The 25,679-nt window shown below is 34.7% G+C and overlaps 1 protein-coding gene across 2 annotated transcripts in view; it reads right to left on the bottom strand.

Annotated features, from left to right (window-relative positions):
* The window catches only part of LOC148300480 (5-oxoprolinase-like), a 45,733-nt gene extending 20,453 nt beyond the window's left edge, over nucleotides 1-25,280 (bottom strand). The window contains exons 1-14 of one of the 2 annotated variants that reach the window (XM_088274702.1): nucleotides 25,186-25,280; nucleotides 19,180-19,356; nucleotides 18,546-18,737; nucleotides 16,005-16,143; nucleotides 15,229-15,402; nucleotides 13,306-13,507; nucleotides 12,401-12,498; nucleotides 10,638-10,745; nucleotides 9,077-9,369; nucleotides 7,680-7,747; nucleotides 6,121-6,254; nucleotides 3,527-3,678; nucleotides 2,178-2,329; nucleotides 243-381 (exon numbers count right to left, since the gene is read on the bottom strand). In XM_088274702.1, the coding sequence (XP_088130828.1) occupies nucleotides 243-381; nucleotides 2,178-2,329; nucleotides 3,527-3,678; nucleotides 6,121-6,254; nucleotides 7,680-7,747; nucleotides 9,077-9,369; nucleotides 10,638-10,745; nucleotides 12,401-12,498; nucleotides 13,306-13,507; nucleotides 15,229-15,402; nucleotides 16,005-16,143; nucleotides 18,546-18,737; nucleotides 19,180-19,356 (2,028 nt within the window). In that variant the 5' untranslated portion in view covers nucleotides 25,186-25,280. Of the gene's footprint in view, nucleotides 1-242; nucleotides 382-2,177; nucleotides 2,330-3,526; nucleotides 3,679-6,120; nucleotides 6,255-7,679; nucleotides 7,748-9,076; nucleotides 9,370-10,637; nucleotides 10,746-12,400; nucleotides 12,499-13,305; nucleotides 13,508-15,228; nucleotides 15,403-16,004; nucleotides 16,144-18,545; nucleotides 18,738-19,179; nucleotides 19,357-24,917; nucleotides 25,113-25,185 lie in introns of those variants that run through there. The other variant, XM_088274701.1, reaches the window with a different exon arrangement.
* Nucleotides 25,281-25,679: the final 399 nt, after the last annotated feature.

A 25,679-nucleotide genomic window follows, 5' to 3' on the forward strand; every position in this document is an offset into this window, starting at 1 on the left:
TCCTGAAAAATCAAGTTTTTTTGATAAATGACATTGTTGAAAGGAGTGAGCAATTTGTGAACAATATGTCTAATAACTTATAATGGGAATTGAACCTGGGACCTCCAGTACGGTAACCGCGCGTGCTGACCATTACACTACGGAGGTGGACATAACTCCTAAATGGAGTAAACCAATTGAAAACATTTGTTTGGACACGCTCAAAATGTTGTGAATAAGAAAGAATTGGTGTAAATCCTTACCTTGTCAAACTGCGGCTCATCATTGGCTGTTTTACACGGCTGTTCATTGAGGAAATTATTCTTGGCGGCCCCTCTGACCCTTACATCATCCACCACAACCTTACGGTCGGCTATGGTGAACCCAAACTCAGATTGGTATCTGTAAATTAAAAGGTCAAGATTTGTATTGATATCTCAACATAGGTGAAGAATTTCACTGACCTGCACGGGAGTGAGTGAGTGAGTGTGTGATTTTTTTGCTGTCATATTTATTCAATATTACCCTGGACTGGGTACCTGAAGCGGAGGGCTGATCACCTTTCCTTCATGTGTAAACCATCAAGATAACACTGCGTTTATATGACGCAGTGCCCTATGCACCATTGGGGTGCGGATAAGGGTTTTATTATTATTTGTTATGTACGGGAGTGAGTTTCTGTGAACAAAACTTTTTTTATTTTATATAATTTATATTTGAAGCACTAACTTTGTGATTTTCCATTTTTTATTCAAAATGTAACTTAGTTTTAAAATCTCTATAAGTATTTAATAGTGATAGTCCACCTTCGTAGTGTAATGGTCAGCACGCCCTGCTACCGTTCTGTAGGTCCCGGGTTCGATTCCCAAGGGAGGTAAAATAAATATAAGTGATTTTTTCACTGTTATATTTATTCAATATTACCCTGGACTGGTACCTGAAGTGGAGGGCTGATCACCTTTCCTTCATGCGTAAATGGCCAAGATAACACTGCGTTTATATGATGCAGTGCCCTACGCACCATTGGGGTGCGGATAAGGGTTTAAAAACTAAATAAATAAATGATTATAACATAATTATAATGTCCACCGGTTTCAAAGCTAACCACTTCTTTATCAAGACTGATTAATACTAAAACACTATCTTGGGAATTGCATTTATTATTTACTTTTTATGTATTGATTTGGCGTTTAATTTGTAGAACTCAATTTTAATTTATGTATTAATTGTTAAAACAAATACAGATTTTTAGAGTCTATTAAATTTTTGAGTCCATTTGTTTGGAAATGCCATAACTAGGCGAAACAATTGTCACAATATTGATTTTGTGTTTTTTAACGATAAAATAAAACTTATTAGACTGAAAAAATCCGGCTTTGATTTAACATTTAATACACAATTTTTTATTTACCTTGCCCGAGATTTATTTATAGATCATTTAGTACATTTTTGTTTCTTCTAACTAAATAAATATGTTTTTATTTGAATCTGTGTTGGGAACAGGAGGGATAATCTAGTGTGGGCCAATCAGGAACTTGTCAGCATTTGCTCACTGCTGGGAGGAAACCACGTTGCACTCCTCAGGAGAAACCGGACTGTTGACTGTCGTCAGCAGACCTTCCGTTCCACTAGAAGAGGGTTCGGCATTTTGTGTCCTAGCTTGGTTTATGTTGCCAACAAAATCATATATCACCAAAACTGTATCTGGGGACTGAATTTCATTTTTCTTTTTCTTTTTACTTTTTACTATATTCAATTCGTCCGCCTCTGTGGTTAGGAGGGCTTTTGCACTACCGGAATTTTACAGTCTGGCAGTCCAGTTTTGAAAAATAAAAGCGACTACGACAGTTTGGCGTGATCGAATTTACGCGCAACGTTCTTACGCACCGATCAAGAGCACCGATCAGAAGAAAGATGGATAAAAGCACCAGCCAATCCAGGCCAATCATCGTTTTATCACGCTAACTGAAGAACCGGACGGTTAAATTCCGTGTAGTGCCCAAACGCCCTAGCTATCCTGATTTTTTTTTTGCTTTTTATAATTTTTCATCGTAGTCAATGCTATAAGCAACATATTTTCTTGAATAAAAAAATATTTTTAAGAGTAAAAATGTTTTATATCAAAATTATCCATGTTTCATTTCATGGGTTTTCTTTGACAGCGTCATTACGATGATGTTACACAAATGTTATTTTACCTCCGCAAGAATGTTTCCATAAAATCGCCGCGTTTAGTTGTATACTCTGTCAGCTTCTTATCTTGGCAAGGAGCACACATCAGTGCGCAATCAGTTCCATCGTATCTCATATGAAGGAAAAGTTCCAGCTCTATCTGGGACTCAGCAAATCCCTGAAAAATTCACACAAATAAACACACAAAGAAATATACTTTTTTTCTTTAATGTTTTTCGCAGATACTTTGTGGCACAATTTATAAACTATATAAAATTAAACAACTTTGTTTTAACCACTTTTTTATCATAAGTACGCTTTAACCTACCAGTTTCAACAAGAACCTTGGGGTTCATTAATCTAAAACATTAAAATACTCATAATTAATTACATTCTTACCAAAAACTTCCACACACTCCGTAAAAAAATCCTAAATGTTATTTTTATTGTAAACCGGTAGGTTAAAATTTACTAATAATAAAAAAGTGGTTAAAACAAAGTTGTTTAATTTTATAAAGAATATACTTTTGCTTAAGTTTTAGCATCACTCAACTGGACTTCTGTACATCTTTTGCTCAAAATATTTGGACCTTAGAGGAGAGTTTCTTCTTCTTTTTATAGTTTTTTGTAACACATTGTTTGCGTGAAACACTTCAAAGCGTCTTTAACATACTATTGGTAGAGAGCAGTAGTCGCTTATAACTGTTCTATTTGTTTACTTTTGATAGAGCACAGGATATCAAAAAACATTGTACAGATCGGAATTAGGTTTGCGGTTACTTGTGATTAGTATATGACCCTAATTAGTATATGACTCTAATTAGTATAGTAATTAGGGTCGGGGTTCATGAAAAAACCGCCCGACAACAATGTGTTAAAAATATTCTAGCCTTCTTCTTACCCCCATCCGTACCCAATGGTGCATAGGGCACTGCATGAAATTGATGCCATGCTAACCTGTCTTCTTTAATTTATTGTTTTGATAAACATTCGTGCGATCTATGGTCAAAGCCATGAGATCAACATGACCCGTTTCACTGATAGATACGAACATTGGAAGGTTTGCTTTCTGTTTACCAGTGACATGTTATTTACTTCACTCTGGCTACTGTGCGTCACAGCTGTGTGGAAGCGAGACAACTATACTGAAGTGAAACATTATATGAATGTGTGCTTTTGTTTTTTCTTTTTCTAGTATAGCTAGTATGACATAAATCAGTTGAATTATTTATTTTAAATGCTTTGGAAGTTTGCTGTTCTCCTCGCTCCTTAATGGAGACCACTACTGCGCACAGCCCTATATCATTCTCTCTTTCACACAACACAGATGTATCAACCTTAAAGCTTGAAATTTACATTGAATGATAAATCTCACCTGTGAAAGGAGTTTGTCTTTGCATACAGTTGAAAGGGAGTCCAACTCATCTACCAACTTATCATAATTTTCAGTAGAGTATGTAAGAGCACAAGGAGACTGCGCTTCATGTACCACGTCAGCTAATGCCATTCCATATGCAGACAGAATACCTGTAATACATTTCAATATTATTGTAATAAATTCTTTGTATAGATATATATATATATATATATATATATATATATATATATATATATATATATATATATATATATATATATATATATATATATATATATATATATATATATATATATATAAATATATATATATATATATATATATATATATATATAATATATATATATATATATATATATATATATATATATATATATATATATATATATATATATATATATATATATATATATATATATATATATATATATATACATATATATATATATATATATATATAAATATATAAATATATATATATATATAAATATATATATATATACATATATATATATATATATATATATATATAAGTATATATATATATATATATATATATATATATATATATATATATATATATATATATATATATATATATATATATATATATATATATATATATATATATATATATATATATATATATATATATATATATATATATATATATATATATATATATATATATATATATATATATATATATATATATATATATATATATATATATATATATATATATATATATATGTATATTTGTATAAGATTCAAAGAGTAACATACAAACATTTTGCTATTTTTCATTTCAAGCGCTGGTTCTTATTTGAGAGATTTGAAAGTATGGCTGATGGAGCACCTTCAGTTGATTTTTTTGAAGTTTATATCTTCTTCCTCAAACCCTTAACCGCACTCAATGGTGCATAGGGCACTGCATCATACAAAAGCAGTATTATCTAGATTGTTAACGCATGAAGGAAAAGTGATCAGCCCTGCGCTTCAGGTACAGTCCAGAGTAATAAATATAAAAATGAAAAATCACATATTTTTTTGAACCCTCCGCCTGAGACACTCTTTTGGACACTCAGTGCGGTAGCCAAGCGTGCTGACCATTATTACACTTTTGGAGGCGGATAAAAAGTATATTTAACCCAGTCCAACCGAACAAAGTTGAGATATATTCCAAATTACCATAGTTCATGTATATATTTTTAGGAGAGAGAGCCTGAAAAAACATTTTTTTTTTAGAACCTCTTATTTGACCAGTTGATTATCAACAACAATGAAAATTATTTTTTAATCAGACACTGGATTATTCACCCTACAGATGATATATTTATAGTGTCGGGCTGTGGTCCCGTGGTTAGTGTCGCAGACTCTTAAGTCAGAGTTTCTCGGTTCGAACCCACTCTACCACAATTTGATACCTATTTCAAATAAGCCGCTTAGGCTCACAGAAATAGTATGAAATTGAAGTATTATTGTAAATAATAAAAACACATATTTCTCTTTTTTTTTTTAAAAAAATAACAATAATTGATGAGATGGCCGATTTCCACAATCATTTTCAAATCGACCCACCTCCATTATCTAATTTTGAAAAGCTCTATTAAAAATAATTTTGTTTTTTTCATGTAAATAATAAAAACACAAATATTTCTCTTTTACATTAAAACAAATAATGTGTCTCGGCTTGAGATAAAGATCTATCATTTTCATACGAAAGAAGATGGAAGTCTGAGAATCCCAGGGTATACGGTCAAACATTAGGCTGGCTTAAGTGATCACTTTATACATGTCGCTCACTCCTTTCAAGAACGTCATAAATCAAAAAACTGATTTTTCAGGAGAACGTTATTAAAGTTAAAAAATACAATACAATGTATTAAAAATAAATATCAAGCCACTTATTGATCTTTTTACTGTGCAACAGATCTTTTTAGGTAAAACCTGAAGGTTTTTTCTCCATTTTAAAAATATTTAGTATTATTAAAAAAATAATTAAACAATACCTTTTCTTCAAAATGCAAAATCAACACTTTCTGCCCTGTAGCGGGTAAATATTAAGTTAAAAATATGGCTCTTTTGCTGGGATATAGTACATTTTCTGGGAATTCCGAAAACATGCACAACTGAAAACTGATGATTTTCGATTTATGACGTTCTTGAAAGGAGTGAGCGATGTGAGATATCAATAATAAAAAATCTTGATACAAATAACTCCCAAGTGGAGTTAGACCCAGAATTTGTAGACAAAGATTTGTAAAACCTCAAAATGTGTGTTGAGATGGTTTGGACATGCGGAGCGTATGAGTGAAGAAAGAACGGTCAAACAAATTTATGAGGCGAACGTAGTTGGAAAAAGAAGCAGAGGACGACCGAGGAAAACTTGGCACAATCAGGTATGTTGAAAGCGGCCGGGTCAGGAGTCGTAATAATCGTCGGGTATGTATGAGGAGATGCATGAATGTAGAAGAGGCAAAGAATGTTTGCAAGGACAGAGTGGTGTGGCGTTCGACTCTCTCTGCCTACCCCTGCGGGGAAGCGGCGTGATGGTTAGTTAGTTAGTTAGTTAGTGAAACATAATGCACCTGCGTATTTATGCACAAATACAGTGCTGATGGCGAGGGAGCGCGCTATGGAGCAAGCGTGCTGTCCCCCAGCACCACCGAAGCAAGCCAAGGCATGGTGGGATGTGTCGTAGCCTCGGGCAGTTGTGAGAGCCCTGAAATGTAAGAGATCATCTATAAGAGCTGTATTCTTCTCCTTCTTAGAGTTATCGTTAACGATCGTTAACACATGTAGAAAAGGCAATCAGCCCTCCGCTTCAGGTACCTGTCCAGGGTAATATTGAATAAATATTTTATTTGAGTGAAGAAATCACTTATATTTATTTGGACCCCCTCCCTGGGAATCGAACCCGGGACCTCCAGTACAGTAGTCAAGCGTGCTGACCCTAACACTATGGAGGTGGACAGACCAAATTGACTTCAGTCAATTTTTATAATTATTATTATCACCATTATAAAATGTTTGTAAGATTCTTCCAGCATTATTTTACATACTGGGAGATGTCTGAAAATATCGTTTTCTTTTTTTTTTGTAACTTATATTTTCACCATTTATTTTACTCTCATATTTTGAGTGTGTCCAAATATTTACTTATAAATTCTGGGTTCAGCTCCACTTAAGAGTTATTTAAATCAATATTTTTTTACCTTTCCCTTTTGGTGCTAAAATAAAATGCGCATCCCGGTGTTGGGTAAAAATACGGACATTCATAGCTAATCCCCTTAATTAATTATAAATGAAGTAGAAAATCATAATAATTAAGATTTATTCGCTGAAAACATTAAAAAACAATCTGGCAACGCTCACAGAACAAGCATAGGTCCACTCTTATCGAAAGCTCAAGAGCTACTGCCGCTAACTCGCTAGCTATCCAGAGAACATTGAGCTCTGAGCTCCTCACGCTTGCACAGTGTAAGTATGCAAGAGTGAGATTCGAATTCGAGTCGCGGTTCCCGTACACTCTTCACACGCTGTTTATACGCGTATTTGTTTCCGATATTCACAAAATACCTCCGAAAACCCCATAAATTCTGATTATTATTAATATTATTTTTTAAATCAATGCCTAAATATGTTATAAATGCTTAAATCAATGCCTAAATATGTCCGCCTCCGTAGTGTAATGTTCAGCACGCTCGGCTACCGTTCTGGAGGTCCCGGGTTCGATTCCCAAGGGGGGTAAAATAAATATAAGTGATTTTTTCACTGTAATATTTATTCAAAATTACCATGGACTGGTACCTGAAGCGGAGGGCTGATCACCTTTCCTTCATGTTTCAACGATCAAGATAACACTGCGTTTATATGACACAGTGCCCTATGCACCATTGGGGTGCGGATAAGGGTTTTATTATTATTATTAAATATGTTATGGAGAAATACCTAAAATCTTGCCTTGTATTTAGTATATTTATAGAGATATTATGGTTATTAGAAGCAATGTGTACTAGGTACACAACACCGGAAAGGAAGGGTTAATCTTCATGTTGATATATCATCAACATAGAGGAAGAAGAATTTTCTTATCTTAAGAAGAGCTAGATTTGGACACGTCATAATATTGTGGATTCTCTTTTACCTTATTGGCCGACACATTGCTTCATTTGCGACTTCAATGAAACCCATCGCAACATCTTCCAGGGACATCTGGAAAAATATAACATTTATTATTTTTTTTAAATAAAATAAAATAGGTAGAACAATCGTTTTGAATTTTTCAAGTATTTAAATTGCTTGAAAGTAGTCAGGTCAAAGTCGGAACAAACGGCGGTTCGATTCTCAGGGGAGCGGGAAAATAAATATTTATTTATTTAAACTTCATGTACAGAAAAGAAATAAGTACATTAACCTAACCAACCTATAAGAAATAAGTACCGAAAAGATATAAGTACCTAACCTAACCTAACCTAACCTAACCTAACCTAACCAACCAAAAACAGACTAGTGACATTGATCAAAACGTTTGATCCCATATATAGCTATTTGCAATCAGAGTATAGATAATACTTGAACATTTAAAAAACATAAATTACAAATTGATGATAATAAGGAAGGCAAAGGAAAAATGGAGTTTACGGCAGGAGGTAGAGGGAAAAACTAAGGGAGGAGGATTGATGGACAGTTAGGGTCATTTTTTTTTTAAAGAGAGAAATACTTGTGTTTTTGTTACTTACACAAATATTACAATTTCATACTATTTATGTAAGCCTAAGCGGCTCATTATAAGAAATAGGCATATATCAAATTGTAGTAGAGTGGGTTCGAACTGAGTAACTCTGACTTAAGAGTCCGCGACACTAACCACGGGACCACAACCCGACTAATGATAAAAAGTAATGTCACAGACGATTCTTAAAAGTTATTAGAGAAGGTGCATTTTTTACAAAAAGAGGTGATTCATTCCATAGTCTGGCCGCTTGGACAGAGAAGGAATCACTGAAAAATGATGTGTTATGGCGAGGAATGGAAAGTGTTCTTTCTTGGGAAGAACGAAGTGATATTAGTGATTTTACACTCGAATGTTTATTTAATATTACCCTGTACTGGTCCCTGAAGCGCAGAAGTGATCACCTTGCCTTCTTGTGAGTAACAATCAAAATAAAAGTTTTTCAATGCGATGCAGTGACCTATGCACCATTGGGTACGGATAAGGGTTGGAAGAAGAACGTATAAGGAGATGCATGAATGTGGGAGAGGCGAAGATTGTTTGCAAAGACAGAGTGGTGTGGCATTCTATTATCTCTGCCTTCACCTGCAGAGAAGCGGCGTGATGTAACCATCAAAGCGGCGTGGGCCAACCGACAACTCCCAGGTCTACCAAGGTAGACGACTCCCAGGCAGACCACCAAAGAGATGGGGATCGACAGCTGGGAATCAACATCGCAGGAGGCAAATCCCTCTTTAAAACAGGCCACAAGGTCTACACCAAGCAGAAGAAGATGTGAAAAGATATTTTAAATAGTTTTATCAAATTACCTCATCCCTCCCTGTTTTCCTCATGAACTTGTTGACGCTCTTCCTTATCGCGGCCATGACAGCTGCCGATGCCTCTCTGTCCAGCGGCTGGTCTTCCTTGGGCCCGAATATCCTGGGGAAGTACTCGGGCAGCAGTCTGCCGAGGAGCAGGTTGGCGTCGGTAATGGCGGCGGGCCCCGCGGACCCGTAGCAAGCCGGCCCCGGACGGGCCCCCGCAGAGCTGGGCCCCACGCGGAAGAGGCCGGAGAGGAATGACAGAACGGAGCCACCACCCGCAGCCACGGTGTTTATATCTGAAAAATGTTACTTGTGAGTTTCTTTCTGCAGTGATCAATGGGCGGCAAAGTGTCTATGGTAAGAAGTAAGTCAGGGGTGTCCCAAAGACTAAATATAGTCTATATAATAATTAGCTAATAGTTGTTCCTTTTTTACCAGTAGTTCTTTAGTACTGACATTTAAACTACAAGTGTGCACATTATTTCCTCAGGTACTCAGATTTAAACTGCAACTGCGCACATTATTTCCTCAAGTACTCAGATTTAAACTGCAAGTGCGCACATTATTTCCTTATTTAAGCAGCGAGTGAGCACCTCATTTTTTACTCACAAGTAGTCACATTTCAACTGTAAGTGGGGACGTCATTTCCTCAAGTAATTAAACCATATCCGCTCCCTAGGTGGACCATATGGAGTCTACAAACTGTCTCCAGGCTTTTCTGTCGGCTGCCAGCTCCCTTGCATCCTCCCAAGTCAGATCCGCGTCCCGAAGTTCTGACAAGAACTGCCGATGAATTGTCAGCATTTCCTCAAGTACTTTTTTAAATTTTAAAGTATTCCTCAAGTGCTCACATTTAAACTGCTAGTGCAATCAAAACATTTTAGAGTGATATCCTTCAAAATACTACACAAACCATTGGAGAAACAAAGTTTTTTTTAAACTCATAAACAATGTTATTAACCGGATCCACGCGGCTCGCATAACCGTATGTGTTTTCACAAAACATTCCCTGTACGCGGCTGACATAACCGTTTGTGTTTTTACTTTGCTCCAAGTTTCGAACCTCAGTTCAACTTGGAGGGATTTTTTCATGGTGTGGAACTTTGGATAAAATAATACGTCAATCCTTGGCCTTATGACATCTGTTGAAATATCTGACTAATAATTTGTAACATCACAAGGATAAATAAAAGAACAGATCCCTGATTTTTCTTGCGGTCGGTAATTAGTTCGCGCCATAATCATACCCTATATCTGTCTCACTCTCGACGCTACGCATCGCCAGTGGGTAAGAGTGACACACGATACGTGCTTTGATTTATTTATGTTACGATCTTATTTGTTTATATTACGATATATTTCAAGAATAATGTGACACAAGTGTATTATAGAGTACCAAAAAGGCACAATGAATCCCATTGAACGTTTTTGTTTAAGAAAATAAATCGTTTCTTAACTAAATACATGATAAATGTAATCATTTAAAAAACGGCGAAATACCGCCGCGCACGGGCGTCTCTCAGGAACAAAGTGAACGCGGTTAAAAGGTTAAGAAAAGTATTACCAAGCTGAGGGGCCTGAATTGTAACTCCTGCCGTGGTGGCTTCGTGAACATGCTCCAACGATCCGGCGTAACGAGACACATCCGTCGACGTTCCTCCCATATCAAAACCTAAAAAAACCATATTTATAAAAACATACAAAACATTCTCTACCAAAACTGCTTTTTTTCATAATCATCTTTTATATCCTACAGACTTTATTAGGGGAATTTATATTTGAAATGTTTTTATCCAAATGGATTATATAGAAGTTTCGAAAATCAATGTAATATGGATGTGCGATATAATACAGGTACAGTGGAACCTCTCATAACGAGGAAAATTAGGAAATCTATAAATAAATAAATCACCGATATATATACATAAACAATATATATATATATATATATATAACTAACTAACTAACTAACCATCACGCCGCTTCTCCGCAGGGGTAGGCAGAGAGAATAGAGCGCCACACCACTCTGTTCTTGCAAACATTCTTCGCCTCTTCCACGTTCATGCATCTCCTCATACATACCCGCCGATTGTTACGACTCCTAACCTGACCACTTTCAAGTATTTGGCATACCTGATCGTGCCATGTTTTTCTCGGTCTTCCTCTGCTTCTTTTCCCGCTAACATTCGCCTCATAAATTTGTTTTACCATTCTTTCGTCACTCATTCGTTCCACATGTCCAAACCATCTCAACACACCTTTCTTAATTTTATCGATAATGCTTATCTCAGCTTTGCATTCCTTCCTTATTTCACTATTCGCACATCTATCATACATCGTTTTGTTGCACATTCTTCTGAGAGATCGCATTTCGACTGCATTCAGTCTACTTTCATCCTTCTTTTGCCAACTCCATGTTTCATTTCCATTATATATATATATATATATATATATATATATATATATATATATATATATATATATATATATATATATATATATATATATATCATATTGTATAATCCAAAAGTGCTATCATTTAGTACGAATCATGTATATTTACATGTTGTAAAGACTGCATTGCGTCTAATCATAATAAAATAGTTTGACAACACAACTGTCATATGTAACAAAGTTATAGTGTTTCAAAAATACACACCAAGTCCTGCCAAAATTCATTTTTAAATCGAGCCTGCGATGTGTACAATGAAATGCTTAATGAAATAGACTTCAATAATGTTTCTTTTAATACAATGATTAAAGAAAACATTTGTTTTTTTTACCACTTGAGTTTTATTAAAGACTACTAGTTTCAGAAGCTAAACTTCCATCATTTAGGTCTGAATAATAACTAAGAGTTATTATTTAGACCTGAATGATGGAAGTTTAGCTTCTGAAACTAGCAGTCTTTAATAAAACTCAAGAGGTAAAAAAACAAGTGTTTTCTTTAATCATTGTAACATGTCTTACCACAAAGTTAATGCCGAAACGATTAATAAAATTTCTTTTAATATGTTTAAAAGAAATATTGTTGATGTCTATTTGACCAGTTGATAAAGAAATTTTCTATATATGTAATTATACTTTTATGACAGTTTATTTTAATTTTTTTTATTTTTAGATTACTTAGGTGGAAACCTATAATTGCAATCGTTATTTTTTTTGTATTTCATCATATTACGTTATTTTTGTATAATATTCTGTTGGTTTTCCAGTAATAAAAAAATTTAAAGATTTAAAAAATGCATCTGAAAAATAATGATATGTCACACACACCCTTTAGCTGGTAATAGTAATTCGATATTATCCTAAACTATAAAGCGTTACCTATAACTGGAAGGGTAGTCTCTCTTTGGTAAGTGGTCAGAGCATAGCCCACAACGCCTCCTGCTGGCCCGGACAGGATGGCACGAGATCCGTTGAATCTTATGAAATAAAGACATACAATATATTACTTTTTTACTTTTTTCTACAAAAATGCTAGTAATGTTAGTACATAACCACTCACTGAAATTTTATTCTACCTAAATTATGAGAAATGTTTAGTATATCGTAGTCATACAGGAGAAAGTGACCAAGTGCATTTTTTACAAAAACGTGATCATTGACTATTTGATATCTTACTAGCTTATCCCACGACTTCACCTAGCGTCCATATGGGCCAGAAATTTTTAACTGCTTAACTCCCCAGGATTTTTTTTTCTAATTTACGTTAATAATTTTTTTCGTTAACGAAAAAAAATATTGGAAATCATAAATAACGGAATAAATGTAAACTGGTATGAAGCAGTATTGTCAGTGTTACAAAATAAGTGTTGCCAGCCCAAAAAAAATAGATGGTAGTCAAGCGATAATCAACAATATAATACATTACATTTGGGCCCATATGGACCCTGTGGGCATTGGGGGGGTTTCCATGGCCTGGGCAGTTAAGAGTTAATATATATTGCCCAAAAAAAAATTCTAAAGGATTTTAAACTTGGAAGTATAATATATTGACTTGATAAAAATGACGTACTGCGTTGATGTTTATTTTCTTGCCTAGTAAAAGTGACTTCAATGGCCCTCCTGAACATTTTACGTTGTGTTCGTTGGTCACTTTCTCCTGTACGACTATGATATATTTAATTTGTGAGTAATGAGTAATGTTTGTAAAACCAAAGTCAAATGACTACCAATCTTTTAGTTTTCATCTTCCGCAACCTGAACCCACAGCAGTTACAAATCCTTACGTATCCATAGGCGTGAGTCCCCCGTCAGACTGCATGAACAGGACATTGGTGCTCTTCAGGCCGTTGGAGAAGCCTCTGGAGAAGCTGGACAGGTAGCGCCGGATGTGCGGAGTGAGGTAGGCGTCTACACACGCTGTGAATCCGCGCGCCACGGCACGCACCATCGCCATCACTTCGTGCGAGAGGGACACTTGCCCAAACTCTGGTCACAAAAACACACAAGTCATTGATCCATCTGGAGATGGGACATAAGTGCATTTAATATAAACTATCACAAGACAATATACACTATTTTTATTAATTAAAATCTGAAAGGCAGGTATGTACTGTATAATATGCGTTACTGCCAGGGTTTTCGAAAATACCCGCGTGCTGAGAACTCTTTATAACTCCTTGGTGCGAAGTAGACTCGAGAGTGGCTCGATGATCTGGGGGCCACACGAGCTTAAGTACTCTCTTATGGTAGAGAAAGTCCAAAAGAAGTTTTTGAGGTATCTCTACATGAGAGAGTACGGCTATTATCCTTGGCTCTACCCGACCCAGTTTCTCCAGGGTATGCTTGGCTACAATAGTTTAGAGACTAGAAGGAATGCGTATTTGATTACGCATTTTTATCGATTGTTGCGCGGTATGATCGATAATCCTGAAATTATCCAGAGCATTGGTCTGTATGTTCCCGATAGTTACCTAAGACAGTTTCGACATAGATTGTTTCACATTCCTATACACAGGACCAACCTGCCGATGGTTATGCCTGTAGGAAGAGCTACCGCTATGAACAATATCTCATTGGATATTGATCTGTTCCATGTGTCTGAAGGAGTTTTCCAAAGCGGGATTGTTTTACACCTTTAGCAATAGTATTCTTGCTTATTTTCTATTTTTGTTAATGTATATGATTTAAATTTAAGTTTGTAATGTGTATATTAACTATAAATAAAATTAAAATAAATAAATTGAAATGTGATATCAAAAAACTTGATTTTTCTGGAGATTGTTTTTAAAGTTTAAAAATATAATAAAATGTATTAAAAATATGTACATATCAAGCCACTTTTTGAACTTTTTACTGTGTAACAGATCTTTTTAGGTAAAACCTGAATGTTTTTTCTCCATTTGAAAAATATTTAGCATATTTTAAAAAATAATTAAACAATACCTTTTCTTCAAAATGCAAAAACAACACTTTCTGCCCTATAGCGGGTAAATATTAAGTTAAAAATATGACGCTTTTGCTGGGATATAGTGCATTTTCTGAACATTCCGAAAACATGCACGACTGAAAATTGACGATTTTTGATATATGACGCTGTTGAAAGGAGTGAGCGATGTTTATTTTCCCCTTTATTAGTATCCTTCTTAAAAAAATTACAATAAATTGTGAGGAAGTAGGGCATAAAGATCTATCAGATTTAGATGTGTCTTATTTTGAAAATGTGACAAGCTGAATAAGACAAATAAATTAACTTTGTGACGAATCTGGATTGATATAAAATCTAAGATATCTGCAAATAGAGCGGCCAATAGTCTAGCAGTGTTACCAATATTAAAATAATCTATCGTTTCTGTGCCGTCATTCATTGCCAACTTACGAAAATAAGGTTTTTTCGAAGGCGAATTTTCGAAAAGAAAATGATGAATGAAAATATTCAATATATCGGCTGTCATAAACACAAAACGAGTTTAATACAATCCTTTATAAGTTGAGTATATTAAATTAGATATTCCTCCCGTCTGACAAAGATCCATTACTTAGAAAATTTGATTGTGTGTCTCACTCTATCTCATACAAAAAGTTATTATTTTTAATTTATATATATATATATATATATATATATATATATATATATATATATATATATATATATATATATATATATATATATATACTAGGTTTGAAAATATAGATAAGGTATTTATTACCTAGCTCTTTAGCGATTTCTCCAATCTGAAGTTCATGTTCTCTGTAAGTATAGCTATGAGCGAGGAGCACAGCAATACTATTGATTCCTGTCCTCTTCTTCAACTCTGCCAAATCTCTTCTTACAGCTTCTTTATCCAGCTCTTGCACCACAAATAGTTCCTCTCCTGTAGTACCTGAACAAATTGAAAAAATGTTTTGAAGAGAGTTTTTTTTTTTTAAACATACTATTTTATTATGTTCAAGCACTGGAATTGATCTCCCGTCTCGAATTTGAAGCATATAAATTGGTATAATTTTTTTTATTGATAACCACCATCATAAGACTGGGTCTAAGACCAGTCTGATAATGTCGGCTACAACGAAACCCGGTTGCTGGTCAAATAAAATTCAAGTGGAAAAAAGTCCGCCTCCATGGTGTAATGGTCAGAGTGTTTAGCTACCGTGCTGGTGGTCCCGGGTTCGATTCCCAGGAGGGATGAAAATAAATATTAGTGATTTTACACTGTAATATTTATTTAATACTACCCTGGTCTGGTTCCTGAAGCGCAAGAATGATCGCCTCGCCTTCAAGTAAGTAATGTTCAAGATTACACTGCATCAACTCGATGCAGTGCCCTATGCACCATTGGGTGCGGATAAGGTTATAAGTAAGTAAGGAAAAAAATACATAGTTGTTATTTTATTCTATGAAATTCAAGTATTTTTGTAAATAATAAAAACACAAATATTTATCTTTTTAAATTTAAAATAAAAATAGATACAGTATAACACTTACCGGTGACTGTCTTCCAGCCTTTGCCACCTTCAGACAGTGGTTTACTCCCATCCAGCATACACTTGTCCTTCAAGGCAGGAACTACGCGGCAGTCCACCTCCAAAACTTCTGAATACAGGACCTCGGGTTTTTGTATAGCCTAAACATAGTTCGAACATAGATTGAATTGAATTGAATTGAAACATAGTTCCCAAAAGAAAACAACTCCATTTCATTCTTTAAAACATAGATTTAATTGAATTGAATTGAAACATAGTTCCCAAAGGTAAACAACTCCATTCTGTTCTTTAAAACGTTGTGTGGGGCTGAAAATGGCTTATAGGTATTATTGCGCAATTGAAAGTATACCCTTACAGTCTTGACACAATATTTTAAATTTCATGTATGAATGTATAATTTGAGGGTGTAAATTCAGCTTTAGTTTCCTGAACGACTCATGTTTTTACTGACTTGCCTCAAAGCGAATATAATCATGAAAATTCTGTTTTATGTCCAAAAAAATAAATAAAATATCTAGGTGTAATAATAGATCAACATTTGAAATACCATAGTCACATTAATGAACTAGTAAAACAAATAAGAAAATGCATATATATATTCATTAGAATCCGAAACATACTAACCATCGACAACCTAAAAAGAGTTTACTATGCTATCGTACACTCACTACTACAGTATGGCATTATTGCATGGGGAGGCTCATACAACAACATACTGAACTCAGTGAAAATAGTACAGAAAACCATAATTAAAGTCATCTTGAAAAAAAAAACATATTTCCAACAAAATTATTATTCAAAAAATTTCAAGTCCCAAATATAGAATCCATTTATAAAAAAAACTGCAGTTTTTCAAATATTAAAGGGTGACAACTATTTAAATCTAACAAAAAATTTATCATCGAGATTCTCAAACGATTTGTCTACTCCAAAATGCAACACCAAGCAATTTCAGCAAAACTTCAAATATTTGGCAATCAAACATTTCAATAAACTCCCTAAAGAAATTTAAAAAAAGATGATATAAAAATCCTTAAGAAAAAAATTAAAGCTCTATACATTTAAATCTTAAAAAAAAAAAAAAAAAAAAACTATTATATCTTTTACTATATAACATTAAATCACGAGTGTAAGTCCCTTTCCAAGCACAAGAGCACAGACTCTTTTATGGAGAGGCACAGCAAATCGAAATATAAAAGTTCTCCATATGTATAAATGATTCAAATGTTATTATGTTATAAATAAAAATGTAAATATATTAAATGAAAAAAAAAAAAAAAAAAACAAAAAATGAATCGTGCTTGAATGCTACACATAAAAAATTCAACATGTACTGGCATATAATAATTTTTTTACCATTTCATATTTTGAATACAGTTTTAACATTTTGAAAAATGCTGTTTCGTCAGCATCACGTGATTGTTTGCAATATATTGAAAGCAGAAAACATGTTAAAAAAGTAAATCATTAAAAAATTCTAAATAAATGATACGGAAAAAAACAATGCATTATTATTGAAATACAGTGTTAAAAATGATCAACATAAGTATCAGCATGTTATTATTGGCTTTGCTGAAGGGTAGTTCTCTATAGCAGCTTTACCATCAAAATTCATGTTTAAAGCAGATATACAAATAATGTAGTTGGAAATATGTGGCGAATATGAGCAGGAAAACAGAACGAGGACGGCCAAAAAAGACTTGGCACGATCAGATCAATCAGAACCTAAAATCTGATGGTGTCAAAAGTCTGCATAATCAGAGGGCATGTATGATTGGATGTATGGATGTGAAGGAGGCGAGGAGTTAGGACTAAAGAGTGTGGCTTTCCATCCTCTCGACTACCCTTGCGGGGAAGCAGTGTGATGGTAAGTTAGTTAGTTAAAGTACCCTTTTCACCTCAGTGTCCTGTTATGCTAATTTATTCTCATTTCCAGCTAAAGTTTCGCATAGTTCCCTAAGCCGTGAAATGGCATGATGATAGTAGTAGTAGTAGTTGGAAATAGAAGCAGACGAAGACCGAGAAAAGCTCAGCATAATCAAATACTTAAAAGTAGTCAGGTCAGGAGTTGGAATAATTTACGGGTATGTATGAGGAGATGCATGAATGTAGAAGAGATGAAGACTGTTTGTAAAGACAGACTGGTGTGGCGTTCTGTTATGCATATTTTTAGCTCCTTATATATTTGACATTAAAAAATCATGAAAATGTTGTGAAATGAATTGTATGTATATTTATAAATATATTCTTATTTTTAAAGTTCTAACCTAGAAAAAAAAATCCTCTAACCACTCTCATTAATTCCTCTCCTTTCTTCTCCTTCCTACAAAATCGATTTTTTCATACCATACCCTCTTTTTAATGTTTTTTAAAAGTTATTATAACATAAATGTGGAATTGTTTAATTGGCTTTTTTTAACGTTACTATTTTTGTTAATGTAATGTAATGTTTATTATTGTTAATGTTTATTATATGTAAAGCTGTACAATTCCCGAACAAATAAAATAAAAAAAAGAAATGAAAATTGATCATTTCCCTTACCAGTTGAAAGATGCTAGGCCGGGCTTGATTCCCAATGAACAGCAAATCCTTGAACCCCTTGTTTATCACGAGAGCCATCTTCTCTCCTTTCCTTTCCAGAAGGGCATTGGTGGCGACAGTCGTCCCCATCCTAATCCAGTCAATCAGCGACTCATCTACCTTTCCGGATCTGTTCATAGCTTTCCCTGTCACCTGTGAGAGAAAAATAGTCAACTATTGCATAATTGAGTCAAACTTTGGTGAACAATTTTAATAATTATAGTCCGTGCTATTTTCTCATTTATTAAATATATAAATAAAATAAACAGAAATAAATGCCCAAAAAAAACCTTTATCCGCACCCCATGGTGCATAGGGCACTGCGTCATATAAACGCAATGTTATCTTGATCGTTTACACATGAAGGAAAGGTGATCAGCTCTCCGCTTCAGGTACCAGTCCAGGGTAATATTGAATAAATATTACAGTGAAAAAATCACTTATATTTATTTTACCCCCCTTGGGAATCCAACCCGGGACCTCCAGAACGGTAGCCGAGCGTGCTGACTATTACACTACGGAGGCGGACAAGAAAGCACAAACCATTGGGATGGTTTACATCCAATATTTTAGATGTCAGAAATCTCATTGATACCTGTTGAAGGATTCTTCGAATACCCTCGGTGGGAGCGTCGTCATAGTTCCTCGGATCTTCAGATAGAAGCTTCAGGGTCCTGACGGTACCATCGGGACAGCGACAGAACACGTCGGTGAAGGTACCACCGCGATCAATCGCAAACTGAAACTTGCCATTGTTTTCCGAATCTCCCATCTATAATAAAACATCATGATAATGAATTGACTCTGGCTAAACAGCATTGACACTACGCTTGGATGCCTTGACTCTGGCCAATATCTGTACCCGACAGATTCTCCAGTTCTTTGGACACGTTGCGCGTGGCAACGAGGATAGCCTAGAACGACTAGTTGTGATCGGTAGCCTGGAGGAAAAGAGAGGGAGAGGAAGATCCCCACATGATGGACCGATCAAATTAAGGCAGCAGCAGGCACCTCAGTGGTTGGAGTGCTATGTGCAGCGCAGTCAAGGGATAACTGGAGAAGAGTCATTGCTTCTGCAAGGGTCACAACCCTCAGCAATGAGGAAGACGGAGAAGGAACAGCATTTAGAAATTGCCATAATAATTCTAAGCTGACAATTTATTTTAATCACCTGACGTCCAAGTGACTCTGAAATCTAACTAAGGCTTATATAACACTGCTTACCATGGTTCTATATAGGTTCCAACATTATAGATATGGCCTATTTTCATTAATTGATTCGGCAGTCACTTTGTGGAAATATCTATCCATTTTTAATTTAAGTTTTACTTGATTAAATTAAGTTTTTTAATTTAAAAAGATAAATATTTGTGTTTTTATTATTTACACAAATAATTTCATACTATTTCTGTGAGCCTAAGCGGCTCATTTTTAGAAATAGGTATCAAATTGTGGTAGAGTGGGTTCGAACCGAGAAACTCTGTCTTAGAGTTCGCGACACTAACCACAGGACCACAACCCGACTTAAATACTTATGATAAATACCACTTTTTCTTAAAATCTAATGTGACACGTGTTTCGATACGATCCATATCATTTTCAAACACCTTACCTAAAGCTTAGTATAAATTTTAGAGTTGTGTCCTTGGGACGTTGAAGAGAGGGTAGGAATGCGTTGAAACATGGGTCACAATACATTTTTAAGAAATAGTGGTATTTACCAAGTAAAACATGAATTATTTTTTTTTATCTTATTCCTACTTGTGAGTAGGTTTACCCTTTATGTTTAAAGTTACAAACATTTTTGAAATCTTAGCATGATCAGGTTTGTCAAATACATGAAAGCGGTCAGGTCAGGGGTCGAAATAATCGGCGGGTATGTATGAGGAGATGCATGAGTGTGGAAGAGGCGAAGAATGTTTACAAAGACAGATTGATGTACCTGCTGATTACAGAAGACTCCTGACCTGACCACAGTATTGGAGATACTTGATCACGCCAAGATTTCCTCGGTCTTCCTCTGCTCCTATTTTCAACTACACTTGTCTCATAAATTTAATTTATGTGTAGAAAGTATCTTCTTCTAACCCTTATCCGCACCCAATGGTGCATAGGGTACTGCATCGTATTGATGCAGTGTTATCTTGATCATTAACGATGAAGGCAAGGTGATCACTCTTGCGCTTCAGTGACCAGTCCAGGGTAATATTAAATAAATATTAGAGTGTAGTATCACCAATATTTATTTACATCCTCCCTGGAAATCGAACCCGGAACCTCCAGCACGGTAGCTAAACACGCTAACCATTACACTACGGAAGCGGTCTCTAATTATCGGGAACATTGGTCTGTATGTTCCCGATAGTTACCTAAGACAGCGACGACATAGATTGTTTCATATTCCTATACACAGGTCCAACCTGCCAATGGTTATGCCTGTAGGAAGAGCTACCGCTATGTTGAACAATATCACATTGGATATTGATCTGTTCCATGTGTCCGAAGGAGTTTTCCGAAGCGGGATTCTTCTACACCTTTAAGTCTTCTTGCTTACTTTTAATATATACGCCTTGAATATTGTTTGTTATGTATATATTATTTTTTTGTTGAATAAATTGAAAATTGAAATCTACTGAGGAAAAAATTTAATTCAGTGTAAAGATTAATGGAGGCTTTTGATTTATATTTTAATGACAGTATTAACGCATTATTCGCGGGAAATACTTAAAAGCGTATTTTCATGCTGTTGGTAGAGAACGGAAGATGCTTATAAACATCTATTAGCTAACTTTTAGTAGAGCGCGAGAGAAATTTTTAAAGAGAAGAAAGCACGCAGAATTGGCTTTGTGGTTACTTGTGATTAGTATACTGAGGGTCGGGCGGCAGACTGCCAGAGTAAAATTAGGGTCGGGGTTGATGATAAAACCGCATGACAACATTGTGTTAATATGAATAAACAAAACAGGCCGCAAGGCCTTTAATAAGAGGAAGAAGAGGAAAGTGTGTAAACAATAATAATAATAATAATCAAACCCTTACCGCACCCCAATGGTGCATTGGGCACTGCTTCATATAAACGCAGTGTTATCTCGATCAATTACACATAAAGGAAAGGTGATCAGCCCCGCCACTTCAGGTACCAGTCCAGTGTAATATTGAATAAAAATAAGAGTGAAAAAATCACTTATATTTATTAAACCCCCCTGGGAATCGAACCCGGGATCTCCAGAACGGTAGACGAGCATGCTGACCATTACACTACGGAGGCGGACAAAACGTGTGAATAATAAATAAAATAAAATGAATATTTACCATACAGTAACAACAAAATTTTAGTATGTAACTGTAATTTGACTAACTAAGTAAACTGCTAAAAAGCTACTAAATCGTTATCTCTTTAAAAATGTTATCTTTGTTTGCTTTGAAGATGTTTTACGATATGATTGCACCTCATACCTGCTATATCATTTTAAATATTTACTGTTATCATTTTATATTCTGGCAAAAAATGTTTCCTCGAAAATATGCAATTTTGACTCAATGATTCAAATTATAAAGTTTTCAATGTTCTATGCGAGACTAATTTTTGGAATTTCTAAATTCAGTCACATCACCCCACTACTTCACAAACTCCACTGGTTACGCTTTCCCGAAAGGGTTGAGTATAAACTCTGCCTACTCATGTATAAATCAATACACAATATGGCTCCAGAGTATCTTAAGGAGCTGTGTTTTCCAGATGAATTGGTTGATAGACGTCTCACGCTTCGATTGGCTACAACATCTGCAATGGGCAAAGTGATCTTACTGGCTCGCAACCAACGCACTAAATTTGGCGAGCGTGCCTTTGCTGTTGCAGGACCGACGTCGTGGAATGCTCTTCCACCAATGGTTAGAAATAGTGAGAGTGAGATGATCTTTAGAAAAAGACTAAAAACACATTTGTTTGCTAAATCATTTCTACCCTAATATTTTCCCCAATTCATTCACAGTGAAGCGCCCTTGAGGTATTTTTTTACTAAAAAATGGCGCTTTATAAGTTATCCAAATTTATTATTTATTATTATTATTATAAACTGGCAAAATACACTGGCAAAGTAATTTGAAATATCATATTTATGTGGTTTTAAAATTAAATTCATCTTTAACCTTACTGGCCCCATGTCGAATCTCATTCGACATCGATTATTTACTCCTGGGTCCCATGTCGGATTTTATTCAACATTTTTTTCGGACATATCGGAATATTGTGTGACAACGAAGGTTTAACTCTTTCCGGTTCCCCAAAAAAAAATCTAGGTAGACAGTTACATTCCAATTGGAAATAATCTTTCGTAAAAATACTGTTGTAATAGATACGAGTGACAAAAATGTAAGCTTGAAATTTAAATAAATAATACTGAAAAAAATCTTTTGTAAAAATACTGTTGTAATAGATACGAGTGACAAAAATGTTAGCTTGGAATTTAAATAAATAATACTGAAAAAAATCTTTCGTAAAAATACTTTTGTAATAGATACGAGTGACAAAAATGTAAGCTTGGAATTTAAATAAATAATACTAATGATGAAAAAAAGTCAAATAACATCCGATGGGACCTAATAGCAAAAAATCAATGTCGAATGAGATTTGACGTTGGACCAGTAAGGGTTAAGGACCGACGAACTCAAAAAAATAACTAAAAAATTTAGGCACCGGTTCTAGCGAACCTGTGCGATCCGGCTGATTCCCACCCCTGGCTCATCTATGATTACGAGCCAGCGCAAGTGGCTGAACATACCACACTATTCAAGCACACACTGCGCACTCCATATCCTCGTCTTTTCTGTTGTGCCGGTAGAGACCTCGTGAACACCGTTCACGGAGCTTCTCCATCCACCTCTGTCTCTAGCCCGCGACTCCCAGACACCATCAATCCGTACAAACCTCAACGTGGCATTCAGTTGGTCCTTGTACCTCCTGTACCGCTCTACTCTACTATATTGAATTTTGCAAACAATAATTCATATTCGTCATTCACAGAGAAAATTTCAATATCGCAGTAAAAAACAATTTTTTTTATAAAATAATTTGAAAAGCAAAATTGTAGCCAAATAAATTGGTACAACATTTTGAGTGTGTCCAAATACTTGTTCACAAAATCTGGATTATCTCCAATTACAGGAGTTATTTTCATATATTTTTTTTTGACATCTCATCAAAGATGAAGAAGAATATGGAAGTCTGGGCATTTACGGGGCTGACGACCGTCATAGGCTGGTTTAAGTGATCACTTTACACACGTGTAACATTCACCAATTCAACCCATTATTGACAACCACACTACTCAAATTCTTGGAAGTTCTATATACATGAGCCAATTTATAAACCTTGTTCTTGAATCACTTTAACTAACAAACTAACCATCATGCTGCTTCTCCATAGGGGTAGGCAGAGAGAATAGAACGCCACACCAATCTGTCTTTGCAAACATTCTTTGCCTCTTCCACGTTCATGCGTCTCCTCATACATACCCGCCGATTATTTCAACTAAAATGCACACCAAGTCCTAACAAAATTCATTTTTAAATCGAGCCTGCGATATGTGTAATGTAATGGTTAATGAAATAAACGTCAATAATGTTTCTTTTAATGTGTTTAAGAGAAATATTGTTGATGTCTATTTGACTAGTTGATAAAGAAAATTTCTATTACTTGATAAAAACATGTATTGTAAGTTTATTATATAGTTATACTTTTATGTACATGACAGTTTATTTTTATTTTTAGATTACTTAAGTGAAAAAAGCTAAGCTGAGATAAGCATTATCGATAAAATTAAGAAAGGTGTGTTGAGATGGTTTGGACATGTAGAACGAATGAGTGAGGAAAGAACGGTAAAACAAATTTATGAGGCGAATGTAAGCGGGAAAAGAAGCAGAGGAAGACCGAGAAAAACATGGCACGATCAGGTATGCCAAATACTTGAAAGTGGTCAGGTTAGGAGTCGTAACAATCGGCGGGTATGTATGAGGAGATGCATGAACGTGGAAGAGGCGAAGAATGTTTGCAAGGACAGAGTGGTGTGGCGCTCTATTCTCTCTGCCTGTGATGGTTAGTTAGTTAGTTAGTCTTTAGTGAAAACCTCTAATTGGAATGTTATTTTTTTAATTGTATTATAATTTGTAATTTTTGTTAAATATTCTGTTGGTTTTCCAATAAATAAATGAACTCCTAACCTGACCGCTTTCAAGTATTTGACAAACGAATCTTTTATTTTAGTAATTCATCCTTAGGCAGGAAAATATATATAAATAATACTATATAATTAATAATAACGTTTGTTTTTTTACCGTATAGCTCAAAGCTTGTCTATGAACGTATTCAGACCAACTGATTATTTGTAATGAACAGTGAATACTGACATTACTTCTTACATACGCGAGTGTATTTTTATCATTGTTATTGTTTAATTTATCCAAACGAATTTATTATTATCAATCTATGATATTGAAACGACGTGACACGTGATATTGACAGTGACAGCTGACGAGGTACTAGAACCAAATAAGCAATGTGTATTGTATAAAAATAAATTAAAATATTTATTCCAGCACGTACGTTTTAACCTCGGCCCAATAACTTACTAAAATAACTCACTAAACAAACTAACATTACTAATAAAACTAACCCCACTAACAGGAATACTAACACTTATAAGTCAAATGTAAAAAGTGTAAATAAAGAATAACTCGACACTGGCTATAACACCCAAGAAGGGTGAAAAGCCATAAAAAAGAAGAAGAAGTAACCTCGGCCCAACCTAACCTCTAAAAAATATTTTGTAAAAGAATTTGTGTTTATTTGTATATACATATTTGTAGTACAGTTCTATTATTTTCATGTTTAACGTATTATTTGTTTTATTTAAAAATAGCTCTTATGTCCTATTTGAGTAAAGTATATTTTCGTAGCAAAATTATTATTTTATTCTCAAACATTAAATATATTTGTTTTTATAAACTGTCACGCCGCTTCTCCGCAGGGATAGGCAGAGATAATAGAACGCCACACCACTCTGTCTTTGCACACAATCTTCGCCTCTTCCACATTCA

This window comes from Brachycentrus maculatus, unplaced genomic scaffold (genome assembly GCF_059751285.1).
Source record: "Brachycentrus maculatus isolate JH-2025_06_01 unplaced genomic scaffold, ASM5975128v1 h1tg000710l, whole genome shotgun sequence".
Lineage (NCBI taxonomy): Eukaryota > Metazoa > Arthropoda > Insecta > Trichoptera > Brachycentridae > Brachycentrus > Brachycentrus maculatus.